This window comes from Anser brachyrhynchus, assembly GCF_964034855.1.
Source record: "Anser brachyrhynchus genome assembly, chromosome: 2".
NCBI classification, from domain to species: Eukaryota; Metazoa; Chordata; class Aves; order Anseriformes; family Anatidae; genus Anser; species Anser brachyrhynchus.
This window is the reverse complement of record NC_137695.1, coordinates 116488715-116501527: the sequence shown is the minus strand read 5'-3', so window position 1 is coordinate 116501527 and position 12813 is coordinate 116488715. Positions and strand designations below refer to the sequence as shown.

The window sequence follows — 12813 nt, the reverse complement described above, 5'->3', positions numbered from 1 at the left end:
CTGGAATATTAGGAAAATCATAAAATCAGTTGAGCCAATATAATGAATCTGTTCTAAGGTTGTATAAGAGCTGAACAGAATACTTCAAAATCTGCTTCCAAAACTCAATGACATTTCTCAGCAGGTTCACAACTATGTTTTGGGGAATAAGAAAAGGAACTCAAACAAACAAACCCTAAATAACCACACACACACACACACACACAGCTCCACCCAGTCAAAAACAAAGCAACAGAAGAAAAAAAAAACTCCACATATGGCCAGTTCCTCAGTAGCTGTAAAGTCACACAGTTCTTTTGAGTCAATGAAGCTTTGAAAATATACGGAAGTTCAGAACGTGGTCTAATAAATTGCAGTCTCTGGAGTGCGCTATTATATGTGTACATAACTGTATCTGTGATGTTGTTCTGATTTTCTTTATTTTCTGGATAGTTCTAATATATCTTTTTATACTAAAGAATAAGACTAGTTTTATATTGTGAACTTCACCTCCCAGATTGTTTGGTATGTAATTAGGAAAAAAGATGTGTAAACAGTCTTCTCAATGAATGGGTGGGGAAGATCATATTGGAATTCATAACTGACAGCAGATCAAAAAATATATCATATAATATATAAAATATCATTCTTTTTGTTTTGTTTTTGTGATTCATTGCACCTTTAACCAAAAGCATGTAAATGCTGTGAAATTCGTAATGAAAGGTTTTGTATGGGAAAAATGAACCATATCTAGTTGAACCTCAAAATATCTACATTGTTGGAAGGCTGGCATTATCAAGAGAAAAACAGATTTTTTAAAAGTCATTTTAATCACATCAGTCATTTTGCAGCAAGAAATGCAAATGTTCATATACTACAGATTGAGACTCCTCTGAAATGTTCTGACAATCTGTTATGTTGTGAGTGATGTTTCAGTCCTATCACTTGTTTTTTTTTTGTTTTGTTTTGGTTTGTTTTTTATGACTATAAAAAACCAATAGTCATCTCTGTCACATGCTGTACGGGATAAAAAGCCTCTCAGTTTTCTTAACAAGAATCAGACGGCCAGGGTGCTGCTGGAACGCAGAGAATATGCCACTGTCTGTTCAAAGTACAGCGTAATGAGCCAGACTAAACACACTGGACAATAGAGCTGTGGGGGGAAAGGGCTTCTCATGGATCCGCGGATCAGCTGCAGCTTTAACATCTAACTAGTTTCATTTTTCATCTTTACAAGTTCCATTTCCCTGTTTTGTTGCTATAAGCTACATTTCAATGAGCAGACTTTCCTGCCTAGGTGATGGTATTTGTGTGCTTTGATAAGGATATCGTGGATTATGCTAGAAATAATTTCTGTTTCTTTTTTCTTTCATAGTCACGACCTATTCCCTCACACCTTACTTCAGCAGTTGCAGAGAGTATCCTGGCTTCCGCCTGTGAGAGTGAAAGCAGAAATGCTGCAAAAAGGATGCGGTTGGATAGACAACAGGTACTGTTTTGCTTGGGGGTCTTCCACATCCATATTTATAAATGCACTGGACTCATTTACATTGGATACCATGCAGAAGGGTGGTGCAATCCCTTATACATTTCTTGCGAGCAAGGGTAATGACAAATACAAAAGCTGTAGTTCTTTAAATGATACGCCAGCATGTCTTTGTCTACATATATTTACATAAGCTGTATGAGGGTGCCTAGTGTATTTTTAAAGTCCAGCTGGATAATGCTACATATTTGCTTTTTAATGGTTATAGATTTTGAGGACGTAGTGTGCAATCTGCCTACTAGTCTTACAAGTAACAGAACATGCAGTATATATGTTACATAGATATCAGAAAATGTGCATGTATACATGAGTCAGAATGTTTAGCTGTGCACATAATCTCTTTCAAATATTTGTATGTATTTGTAAACGTAAGGTGAAATTGTGTACGTTTCTGAAAATACCTATTTGCCTAAAAAAGAAAAGCTATTATGATATAGATATATATATATACATAAATGCTGTCAAGTGACTTACTAGTGAGATTTTTAACCTCGTATAAATATTTATTTATTTATTTTTGCATGTGATTGTGCACCTGTTACATTGTGTGTTAGGATTTCATTGTTTTTAAATTGCTAAGAATCACATGTTTTCTTTCAGTATTTTAAAGCCAAACTGGTAGCTTGTTTTACACTTTGATTATTTAGTTACTCTGAGGATACAGTCAATGTCTAACATTTTTACTGCAAAAAACTTTTACGCTTTATTTCCATTAGATATGCCTCAGTCATGGTAGATGAACCTTTTTTTTTTTTTTTTTGTGGAATGCAGTGTTTAAAAGAACATTTTCTTTTTATACATAGTCCATTGACTTCTTTCAGGTCTTTCCCTAACTAAAGAAAGGATACTTAATACCATACTTGGATTATTGTTAATTAGGATCTGAGAGGGAATACTGCTATATTTTTTCTGCTTTTATACTTTTTAAAAAATATTTTCATCAATGCTGTACATTTGCATTAAGATTTAAAAATAACATGTCAAAGCATTGTAATGTTAAGTATGGTTTAGTACTCATTCAGGTTGTGCAGGTTTTACATGCTGTCAATTTTTCTCTGATTTGTCAAGTAACAATTAAAAAAGAAAACTACAAACTCAACGTGCTTGCCTTAGCCAAGGAGACTAAGAAAAGACTTGTCCAAACAGCAGTTACTTTCATTGCACTGTCTGGAGACTAACCTGACCTCAGTAATTACAAAAATAGTGGCTCCTTAGTGCAGACAGGGTAAAGCAGAATTTTTGAGTGATTTAAACAAGAAAGCCATAATACTCTCCAAGGAGTCAGAGAGCTGTTGAAACAAGCACATTGAAAAAGCTGTAGACAGAGGTCAGAAAGCATATTAATAGGATTTTTCTTACTTTTATTTGTGGTGCTACTATCACTGAAGGATTTGGTAATGATTTTCATTGAGGGGTGAGGTGTTTACTTTTACTTACAGAATTCAAAACTTGTCAGTAGCATGGCTTCAAACTGATCATCTTTCTTTCAGAGGTGATGTTAAAGTAGCAAAGTTGCCTACCAAGAAGAGGCATTGGAGTCTGCTTCCTTCAGCTCCCTCCTCTTTTTGTCAGTGAGTTCCAGGAACATTGCGGAGACAGTTGCAAATAGCCCCAGCTATTTGGTTCAATAAACAGTAAATTAGCTCAGTTGATGTAGATTTGGTACTTGCAAAACTATTTGTGAATTCAGGATAAATTTGCTGAATAGCTTTGTCTGGAAAAAAATGTGAATGTGTTAGCTAGCTCCATTAAACCTACAGTAAGAAACTTACCCTAAAGGGGGGAGTAGTTAAGACTGTCATTAAAGAAGTAGAAAACCTTGGTTCTAGCCCCAATTCCATTGAAATGTAATTATTTATTCCAAGTACATAATATTAACAAAGTAGATTGAGAACAAAGCATTCCAGAATATATCTGACTGGGGTATTTAAAACAAACTACTGTGTTCAGTTCTCATGCTGAGATGGGAGGTAGACCTGTATCCAGGGACAGTCCATTACAGGTAAAAAGGACTCTATCCATCTTTTATTATTTTTATCTTTTATTTAATTTTAAATTTCATTCACTTTTCTTACATATATCCCAAACGAAAGGTTTTCAATGATTTATTTCTTAAATAGAGCAAGTTCCTGCACTTTGGTTACAACAACCCCATGCAATGCTACAGGCTTGGGCAGAGTGGCTGGAAAGCTGTGCAGAGGAAAAGGATCTGGGGGTGCTGGTTGATGCTTGCCTGAACGTGAGCCAGCAGTGTGCCCAGGTGGCCAAGAAGGCCAACGGCATCCTGGCTTGTATCAGGAATAGTGTAGCCAGCAGGACCAGGGAGGTGATCATTCCCCTGTACTCTGCTCTGGTGAGACCTCACCTTGAGTACTGTGTTCAGTTTTGGGCCCCTCAGTACAAGAAGGACATCAAGGCCCTGGAGCATGTCCAGAGAAGGGCTATGAAGCTGGTGAAGGGCCTGGAACACAAGTCTTCAAGACGAGTGGCTAAGGGCACTGGGGTTGTTTAGTCTGGAGAAGAGGAGGTTCAGAGGAGACCTTATTGCTCTCTACAACTACCTGAAAGGAAGGTGTGGGGAGCTGGGGGTCAGCCTCTTCTTGCAGATAACTAGCGATAGAGCCAGAGGGAATGGCCTCAAGTTGTGCCAGGGGAGGTTCGTGTTGGAAATTAGGAGACATTTCTTCTCAGAAAGAGCAGTCAGGCATTGGAACGGGTTGCCCAGGGAAGAGGTGGACTCACCACCATCCCTGGAGATGTTTAAGGAAAGGGTAGATGAGGTACTTAGGGACATGGTTTAGTGGTGGGTGACATTGGTGGTAGGGGGATGGTTGGACCAGATGATCTTGGAGATCTTTTCCAACATTAATAATTCCATGATTCTATGATTCTAAGGTCGAGAAGGTTCAATTCACCCTGCTTTTTTCTTTCTTTTTTTTTTTTTTTCACTGTTCCATAGCTTTGAAAACAAGAACAAATTTAAAAACCAAACCATACCAACAGAAAACTTGTTTTCTTCTTAATATAGCTCTACTTTTGCTTTGTAATTGTAAATTTTCAATATTGAGCATTAAACAAATGGGGTGGACTCAGGCTTTAAGGACCCTTCAGTGGAAGTTTGGGAGGAGAAAAGGGGAAAAAAGATGTAGATAATGAAAATTACCACTTCATAAATTTTATCAAGAGAGTTTCTAACAGAGGACAAACATTTGATGGTTCTGGAAAGTAGATTGTTAAGAGGGTATGGTGAGAGCACTCATTCAGCACTTCCCCTCAGACATGAATGGAAGCATTGCATTAAAGATGCTTTATTGCATGCAGCAAAGTGAAGGATTGCCTTTTATTTTTCCTCTAGAGGGGTAGATCTGTCTTAGATCAAGATGTAATTTGAAACCTCATCACCATCTTTCAGAAGATATACAAACATACATACATATTTTATGGGTAATATTCTGAAATATATTTTTCAGAATATGGCATACGTACCTTTACAGATATAGATAGAAAACCTAATGCATATGTATGGAGGACTTTTCAGGGAAACTCAGTAATTCAGTCAGTCAGATCCTTTTAAAAACCAGGGTGAATATCAGAAGGTCCTGGCCACACTGCCTTGTGTGTTCACTCTCTTGTTTTCACACTTGTTCGTTCTCTAATTCTCTGTCCCTGCCTGCAGATATGCAGAAAATATCTATGTATTTATGCTGCTGAAAAGTGCCCGCCGCAGGTATATTGTCTCTGGCTTGTAGGTTCTCTGGAGTGAATAGTATGTGTGTTAAAGAGCTGCAGTGTCCTCACTGAATAGAGCCACCTCCACTAGCAAATGTGGTTGGTGTCAGCCCACTTTCGCGTTCCTTGCCTCACTCAGATAGCTCAGGGACACCTAGCCAGTGCTAGGATGATTAGAGTCTCTGTGTTATGAGCACAATGAGTCATATGTCCAGTCCTGAAATTAAGATAAAACTTCATCAGTTTCTTGAAATCCCTTTCTTTCTTTATTATTATTTCTCCTATTCTTTCTTCTTATTATTATTATTTCTTCTCCTCTGTTTCTTCCCCTCTCCCTGGCTCAACATGGTCCCATAGCAGGAAGTTCTGAGCATGCTGTGTGTAGGTCTCTAAGGCAAGTCTGTACATCAGTAAAATAATGTGACTTTCCAAACTAAATATGGCTTTGCCTATAGTAATAGTGATTTGATTAAAAAAAAATCTCAATTATTGCTCAGCAAAAATAACCAGCTTAAAAGTCAAAATAATGGAAAATTTTAAGGGCTTAAAAATTCTGCCTGCAAAAATCCAATTTTGAAAATAAGTTATGGAAGCTGGTCTCACTGGCATCAGTTACTTATTGTCAAAATTATTTTTTTTTTCATAACAACCATTTATTTCATAATTGGAAACAATGTAATATTGTCTGTAAGGAGATAGTAGCTTTCCATAGTTTTTGAAACTAACAGTAAAAACATTGTCAGTTTCTTCTAGGTAAGAGACTTCTAGGTAAGGAATATAAATGTGTTTACCAGCTTGGACGATAGTGTTTTGGCTGCCTGTGTTAGATATTACTCAAGTGATCTCTTCAGCTTCAGTGCATTTTCATTATCTTGAAATCAAGCTCTGTTGATTGGCCTGTAGCTTAAGTGCTGGAAGTTATATATTTGAAATATGTTACCTGATTGAAGAGTTCTGTTGCTTCCACTTTTTAATTCTGCCTGATATTAAAAATACGTTATTCCATTGCACAAATTTTATAGGTTTATATATTGAAATTTGTATAGGTTTACTCATACTACTGCCAAAATGTGAAATGCCTACAGACACTGGCCTGGGTTTGTTTGATTTTCCACTGTGCATATGAAGAATGAGGGTGCAAAGGCAACAGGGAGCTTTTGTGTTGTTCTCCATACCATCTCTGTGGAGTCCAGATTCTAAAACAGAGTAACTCCAGTCTTGAATTTTGAGGACTGACTTTTTTTTTTAAATCACATTTGATCAAAAATGTAGAAACAATAAGTGGATTGACCTTTTGTTACATGCTTCAATCAGAAATAGAAGACGCATTATCTGAGTCCTTATGGTTTCTTGTGCTTCTGAGTGGTGTCTTGGGTTGCTCCCTTGGGGTAATCCTTCAAGATCCTCATTACAACTCTAGCAATTTTCAGTATGTACCAGTTGCTTTGAAGTGAAGATTCTGGTCTGCAGTGAAGGTTCTAGAACAATATCAGCAAGGGAGTCTTGAAATAAATTAAGCCGAAGTAAAGTACAGACCTCCCTTTACATACATTCATTACACATCATGAAGAGGATGACTTCTTTTATTGTATCCCTCACTTTACAAACCATATTGTCTTGGTTGGGCAAAAGGAGAGTGGTTCCAGAAAAATCCGGAAAAAGTCATCCTGACATTGCTGTCCTGGACAGTGAATTGAGATTGGGATGCCTCTTCTATGTGCTGCTGCTGCTGCAGAGGCCTCAGCTCTGTGGCTCTGTTTCATGACACAGAAATGAAAGTTTTAAGAGTTTAACCTTTGTCAGTCTCTGCTTCTTCAGAAAAGTTATTTCCATAATGTAGTTGTTATAAAACCTCATCATAAGACAGTGTGCAGCAGCGTTGGGCTAGGGTGCTATGGTGGTTTTACCTTGCTGGGCAGCTGAGCTCCGACACAACTGCTCTCTTACTTGCCCTTCTCAAAGGGAAAGTGGGAGAAAATACAGTGGAAGGGGCCCAAGGGTTGAGATAAAGACAGGGAGATCACTCAACAATTATCGTCTCAGGCAAAACAGACTCAGCACAGGGAGATTAATAAAATCAATTGCCTATTTCTAACAGTTTAGAGCAGTGAGAAACTAAAAGCAAACTAAAACTACCACCCCCACCCTCCCTCCCCCATCCACCCTCTTCTACATCCTCCGCCCGAGCAGCTCAGGAGAACGGGGAATGGGGGCTGGGGTCAGTCCCTGACGCTTCATCTCCTCCGCTCCTTCACGGTCACTCCCTGCCCCTGCTCCCCGTGGGGTCCCTCCCAAGGGATGCCGTCCTTCCCGAACTGAGCCTGCGGGGGCTGCCCACAGGCAGCAGCTCTTCAAGAACTGCTCCCACACGGCTCCGTACCACGGGGTCCATCCCCCAGGAGCAAACTGCTCCAGCACGGGGCCCCCACGGGCGGCAGCTCCCCCCAGACCCCCTGCTCCTGCGTGGGCTCCTCTCCACGGGCTGCAGCTCCGGCCCGGGGCCTGCTCCTGCGGGGGCTCTCCGTGGGCCGCAGCCTCCTCCAGGCCACATCCACCTGCTCCACCGGGGGCTCCTCCACGGGCTGCAGCGTGGAGATCTGCTCCGTGTGGGACCCATGGGCTGCAGGGGGACAGCCTGCTCCACCAGGGGCCTCTCCACAGGCCTCAGGAGAACTGCTGCTGCCTGCCTGGAGCATCTCCTGGGTTCTGCAGGGCTGGCTCTCACCCCTCTCTCTCCCAGCTGCTGTTGCACAGCATTTTCTTTCCCTTTCTTAAATCCCAGAGGCCCACCCAGCGTAGCTCCCTGGCTCAGCTCTGGCCAGTGGCAGGTCCCTTTGGAGCCAGCTGGAGCTGGCTCTGATCTGTCATGGGGCAACTGCATGGCTCTGGTCACAGAGGCCACTTCTTCAGCACCCTGCTACTAAGCCTTTGCCATGTAAACAAAGTTCAGATACTCTGTGGAAAAAAAAAGTGCAGGTGGTTTAGCCTTGTTACCATTCTTTCTGAAATTAAAAAAAAAAAAACAAGGAAAATTCTTTAAGGGAAGATCTACGAGCAAATAGGAGTTTATTAACATTGATATGTGCATGTGAGAAGCACCTGCACTTTTAATTTTCCTAGGGATGATGAAAAGTTGAAATCCTCCTTTGGAAAAGCAAATAGAACAATACAAGGAAGAAAATGTCTTTACTTTTATGGGACAAAGTGGTTGGATGGTGTTTTTATTTTTATTTTTTATTACAAGCGCCTTATGTTTCATTATTTTGTCCCTTAGAACTGATTCTTTTCACATGCTGTCATGATGCAAAATTTATGAATGAGCATTTTCCTTCTAACTGAAATAAGGTTTGGGGGATCAAGACAAAATTTGAGCATCTGGGAGAAAGGAGAGAAGATAGCAGAAAGTAGAACAACTGAATCATAGAATATTATGTCTCTAGAAGTGTATGAGCCTTTTTATAGACTTTATAGATAGATAGCCAGATCATTTAGAAAATTGATGTAGCTTCATTGGTGATTTGTGCTACTTAGGAATGTGGACCCTTAAGAATTCATTATTATATTTGTAGGTAGAATAGTGGTCTCATTTGACTGCAAAACCAATGGACTGGGTTCTTTCCTCAAAGAGGAGGGTCCATGTTATTCTAGCAGTTTTGACCTCCATTTCAGTGAATAGTGTCATGGAAAGGTTACCATAGCATGCAGAGTTTTTTGGATATCTAAAGGAGTAAGCTACACACACTTCTTCTATCCTTACGCCCTAAGTAATAGGATATGCGATGTATGATTCTTTTATAGTTACGTAGCAAATTACAAGTTGAGATGAAAGAGAGTTTAAGCTCAGAGGAAAATGAAAGTTATCTTACATATCTCCCATCCTAACAAAGGCATTTCTCAGCTGAAGCTTGTGCTTTTTGAAATAGTAGGCTCTCCACAGAATGCTTGACAGTCATTACTTTATAGAACATACATGATAAGAAAAAAATTACTGCATTTTAATTTTTAAAAAACTAAATGTAAAGAATGTATGGTTTCCTTTCATTCCAGACACTAGCTGAAAATAACAAGTCAGACAACTTTATAGGCTATGAAAGGTGATGTCCTCATACCTTTGCTGCACAGAGCAAATGGAATAATACTTTTCTTGTAAAACACACAAGTGGTTTAGTTTGATTTAATTTAACAATTCTTTATCACTACCTGCAAAGCAAATGAGAGGTAATACAATGAGGCTATTAAGCTATGTGTACAACTCCATGTGCACATGGGAAACAGTTTCCCTTCCACTGAACAAACCAGTTATATGCAGACTTTAATTCTTCATATCAGATCATGTTTGGAGATAGCTGCAAGACAACTTTGCAATATTACTTTCTTCATCTTTATCTCCACTTTCATTATTTCCCTCCCTATGAGGTATCTCCAAAAGTTCCCTCAATATAAACATTATATATATATATAGTTATGTTAAAAGATATTTAAAATTAGGATAAGTAAGATTAGGATAAATGTGAGGTGATATTTCTGAGCCCTATGAAAGCTACCTGTTTAATTATAAAAGGTGAACTCAGTAAAAGAATCTTTGATTATTTGAGCTTTTCAAGTTGATAAGAGCAAGTCACTGTGATGCACTATGATGTTATGAAGCAATTCTTTAGAACTTAGCTGATAACATGATAAACATTGAATATGTTTTGAAGAAACTTCTCAGCAAGGGGGCAGCTATGATCCCCCCCACTGTGATTTATAGTCAGGCAAATTAAATATCAATAATCTGTAATGGTCATGGTGGAGCAAAAGATAATACCTAGTCCTCAAGGAAGAGAAAGTGGAACGATCCCAGGTTTACACTGAAATGTAAATGAACATAAATTTGCAAATAGGCCCTTTAAACACATTCCTCTCCCCTATTCTAGTCTGGGGGACAAAAGGAAGGCAAATCTAAACTTTTCAATGCTTTAGTAGCATATGAATAAGGGGTTAAGACTATTGCAACATTTAGTAATTTTAACAACATTGCTTTTAGCTGTTAGAGGAGTAAGAGTAGGTGGCTATTAGGTTTCTGACAATGCAATTATGGCCTAGACACATATGCTGGGAGCTGACCTGACATTTGCCTCTGGATAGTTGTCATAGCAGCAACCTGAATAGAGCAGCTTGATACAAGTGCCAGTTGCAGACTGGATGCAGGTTCTGTGCTAATACAATACATCTGAATATTTATAAATGCACACACATACTGCCACTTGGACATCACAGCTACTGTGTTTCCTTCCATTTATATATAATTCCTAAATGTTCATTTTTAAAGAAACTGAGGTTTGTAAGGAGATGTTAATGATCTGCCTCCATGCATTTTCTGGTGTTGTTTCTCTGTATGTAACAAGGGGGTTGACCTAACAAAAGACTCTTCAAGCACAGTTTTATTAACAACAATAAAAAAGCCTGGCTGTTGCAGACCAGGAATAGTTTGTGTCTCTATTAAGAGAGAAGGAAATTATTGGTAGACAAATTGCAGGTGATTGTAAAACTGTTTTGGAAGAAACTAATTAAAAATCTGAATTGCAGGGAGGGCATGGACCTCCATTTCAGGATTACTCTATGTGGTTTTTGGCAGTGAGGGGAAAAAAGACCTTTAAACCTTTATATTTGAGGACAGAATTTCTGTTTCAGCTGTGCCACTAATTCACGGCTTTTAAATCTTGATGCTGGGCAGTTATTTCCTGTATTACAATTCAGACAGCAGGAAAGAAGGAAGAAGGATATACATTTGTGTCACTGTGTGTTGTTCTCCTTCCTGATCAATGAATACTGCAGCTCCTAAGAGGAAGGAAGAAACAAATAGTAGGACTCTTAAACGCTCTCTTTATTCTGTTATTTATGTTGTCTGTTTTCATATCCAGGGCAAATTTGGACAATACTGGTTACAGAAAAGGGAGTTATGCAGAAATGTCTCCTAGTGGAAAGCTGGAGAATGCCCTTTGAGGCAGCACTTCTATGACAGAAAGCCACGAATTCAGCAAGCATGAGGAAGTGGTCTTGTTTCAGGGAGACTGAGTCCTTGCCACAGCTCTTCAGTATGCAGGAAGAGCACGTCAGCTATACATCCTTTTAAGAGGTGGAGTAGGGTACTCTTCCTCTTGGGTTTCATGGAGCATAAGTTGCTCTGGAGGATGGGAAAGAAAAGTTGCTTCATCGATGCTGACCACAAACGTCAGCACTGCAGAGGGATGAGGGATGGGGCCACATCCTTTCTCTGCTGTGTATTTCCATAAGACCTGAAAAATTCCACTCAAAGTGATTTTTGCTTCAGAATGGGAGGCTTGTGGAGTCTTAGATAACAGAAAAGAGCAAAGGGAAACAGACGGTTCACTTAATATAAAGCAGCCAAATAGGAACTGGCATCCTAAAAACCACACAAGACAAAAGTCACTTTAACTTGCAGAGTTCAATGACTCTTACCATATGAAATCTTTATTAATAATACGTTTTTTTGTGTGTGTTCAGGTATCTCCTTGCGATTTGGTATTTAACAGGGACTGGACCAATTTCTGTACTTCAATACTTATTTTATCTGTGTTCAAAATGATCAGTAAGAAGACTACTGTCCTTGGATACTCACATGCCAGTCTGCATTTCAGGCCTGGTGCACTTCCATCATTTCCCCACCTAATGATTATTTTACTTCTGAGTTGGTCTATGGTTTGCTTTTGTGGTTGCAAATGATATGCTTTAACCACTGAGGCACAAAATGTTATGCAGGCACCATTTAGCTGCATGTGAATTATTGTCAAGAGATCAAATTATGTACCAGTATTGGGAAACTCGGCTTCCTACCCACAATGCACTGGCCATATTGTCAAGGGGAAGAAAATAAGCAGTATGCATTGTAATTTTAAATTCTGCTGCCTTTCAAGTCAGTGGCAAAATTCCTGATTTCAGCAGTGCTGGATAGGGTTGTGCTATTAGCAGATGCAGCTGGAAGGGACTGCTGAGTATCACAGGGCAACCCCCTCCTGCCACACTCCAGCAGAACCTACGTTAAATTTGCTACATGTATTGGAAAGGAATAATGTGCAAGGCATGCAATTGCAAATAATTTCATGCCTTGGATTTACACTGAGGACTTAAGGTGAGCACGTAATTTTTCACCTCGATACAGAGATCGTTAAATTAGAAAAAGCTTTATTTTTCCAGGCTCTTCGTGCTTAGCATATATGGTTGAATTTCAGGCTGCTGACTTCAGAGAACATTTTAAACACCCAGAGCTGCTGTATGAATTAAAGTTGATGCCAATGTAAGTTTACTGTTTTGGAGGCTGGTAAATCTGAAGGCTCAGAAATGGAGTGTCAGGTTGTTTTTTGGACAATGACTTTAAAACAACCTTATCCCCTTTTCTACTGCAGGTGGAATGCAAATGAACAGGGACCAAAACAGTTGTCTTCCCTGTGTCTTCTATATTTGTCTCCTGTCAAGGAGATAGAAGAGGAAAAGCCAGTGGAAATGTAGATATGTTTCCTCTTCAGGCCCAAAGATGCAGGGTTTGGAATCAGGCCTTT

The 12813-nt window shown here is 39.3% G+C and overlaps 1 protein-coding gene across 10 annotated transcripts in view; it reads left to right on the top strand.

Moving 5' to 3' along the window:
- The window catches only part of NOL4 (nucleolar protein 4), a 194281-nt gene that overhangs the window by 153802 nt on the left and 27666 nt on the right, over positions 1–12813 (top strand). For all 10 annotated transcript variants that reach the window (XM_080578440.1, XM_080578435.1, XM_080578436.1 and 7 more), the window contains one exon: positions 1355–1468. In XM_080578440.1, the coding sequence (XP_080434566.1) occupies positions 1355–1468 (114 nt within the window). The remainder of the gene's footprint in view (positions 1–1354; positions 1469–12813) is intronic.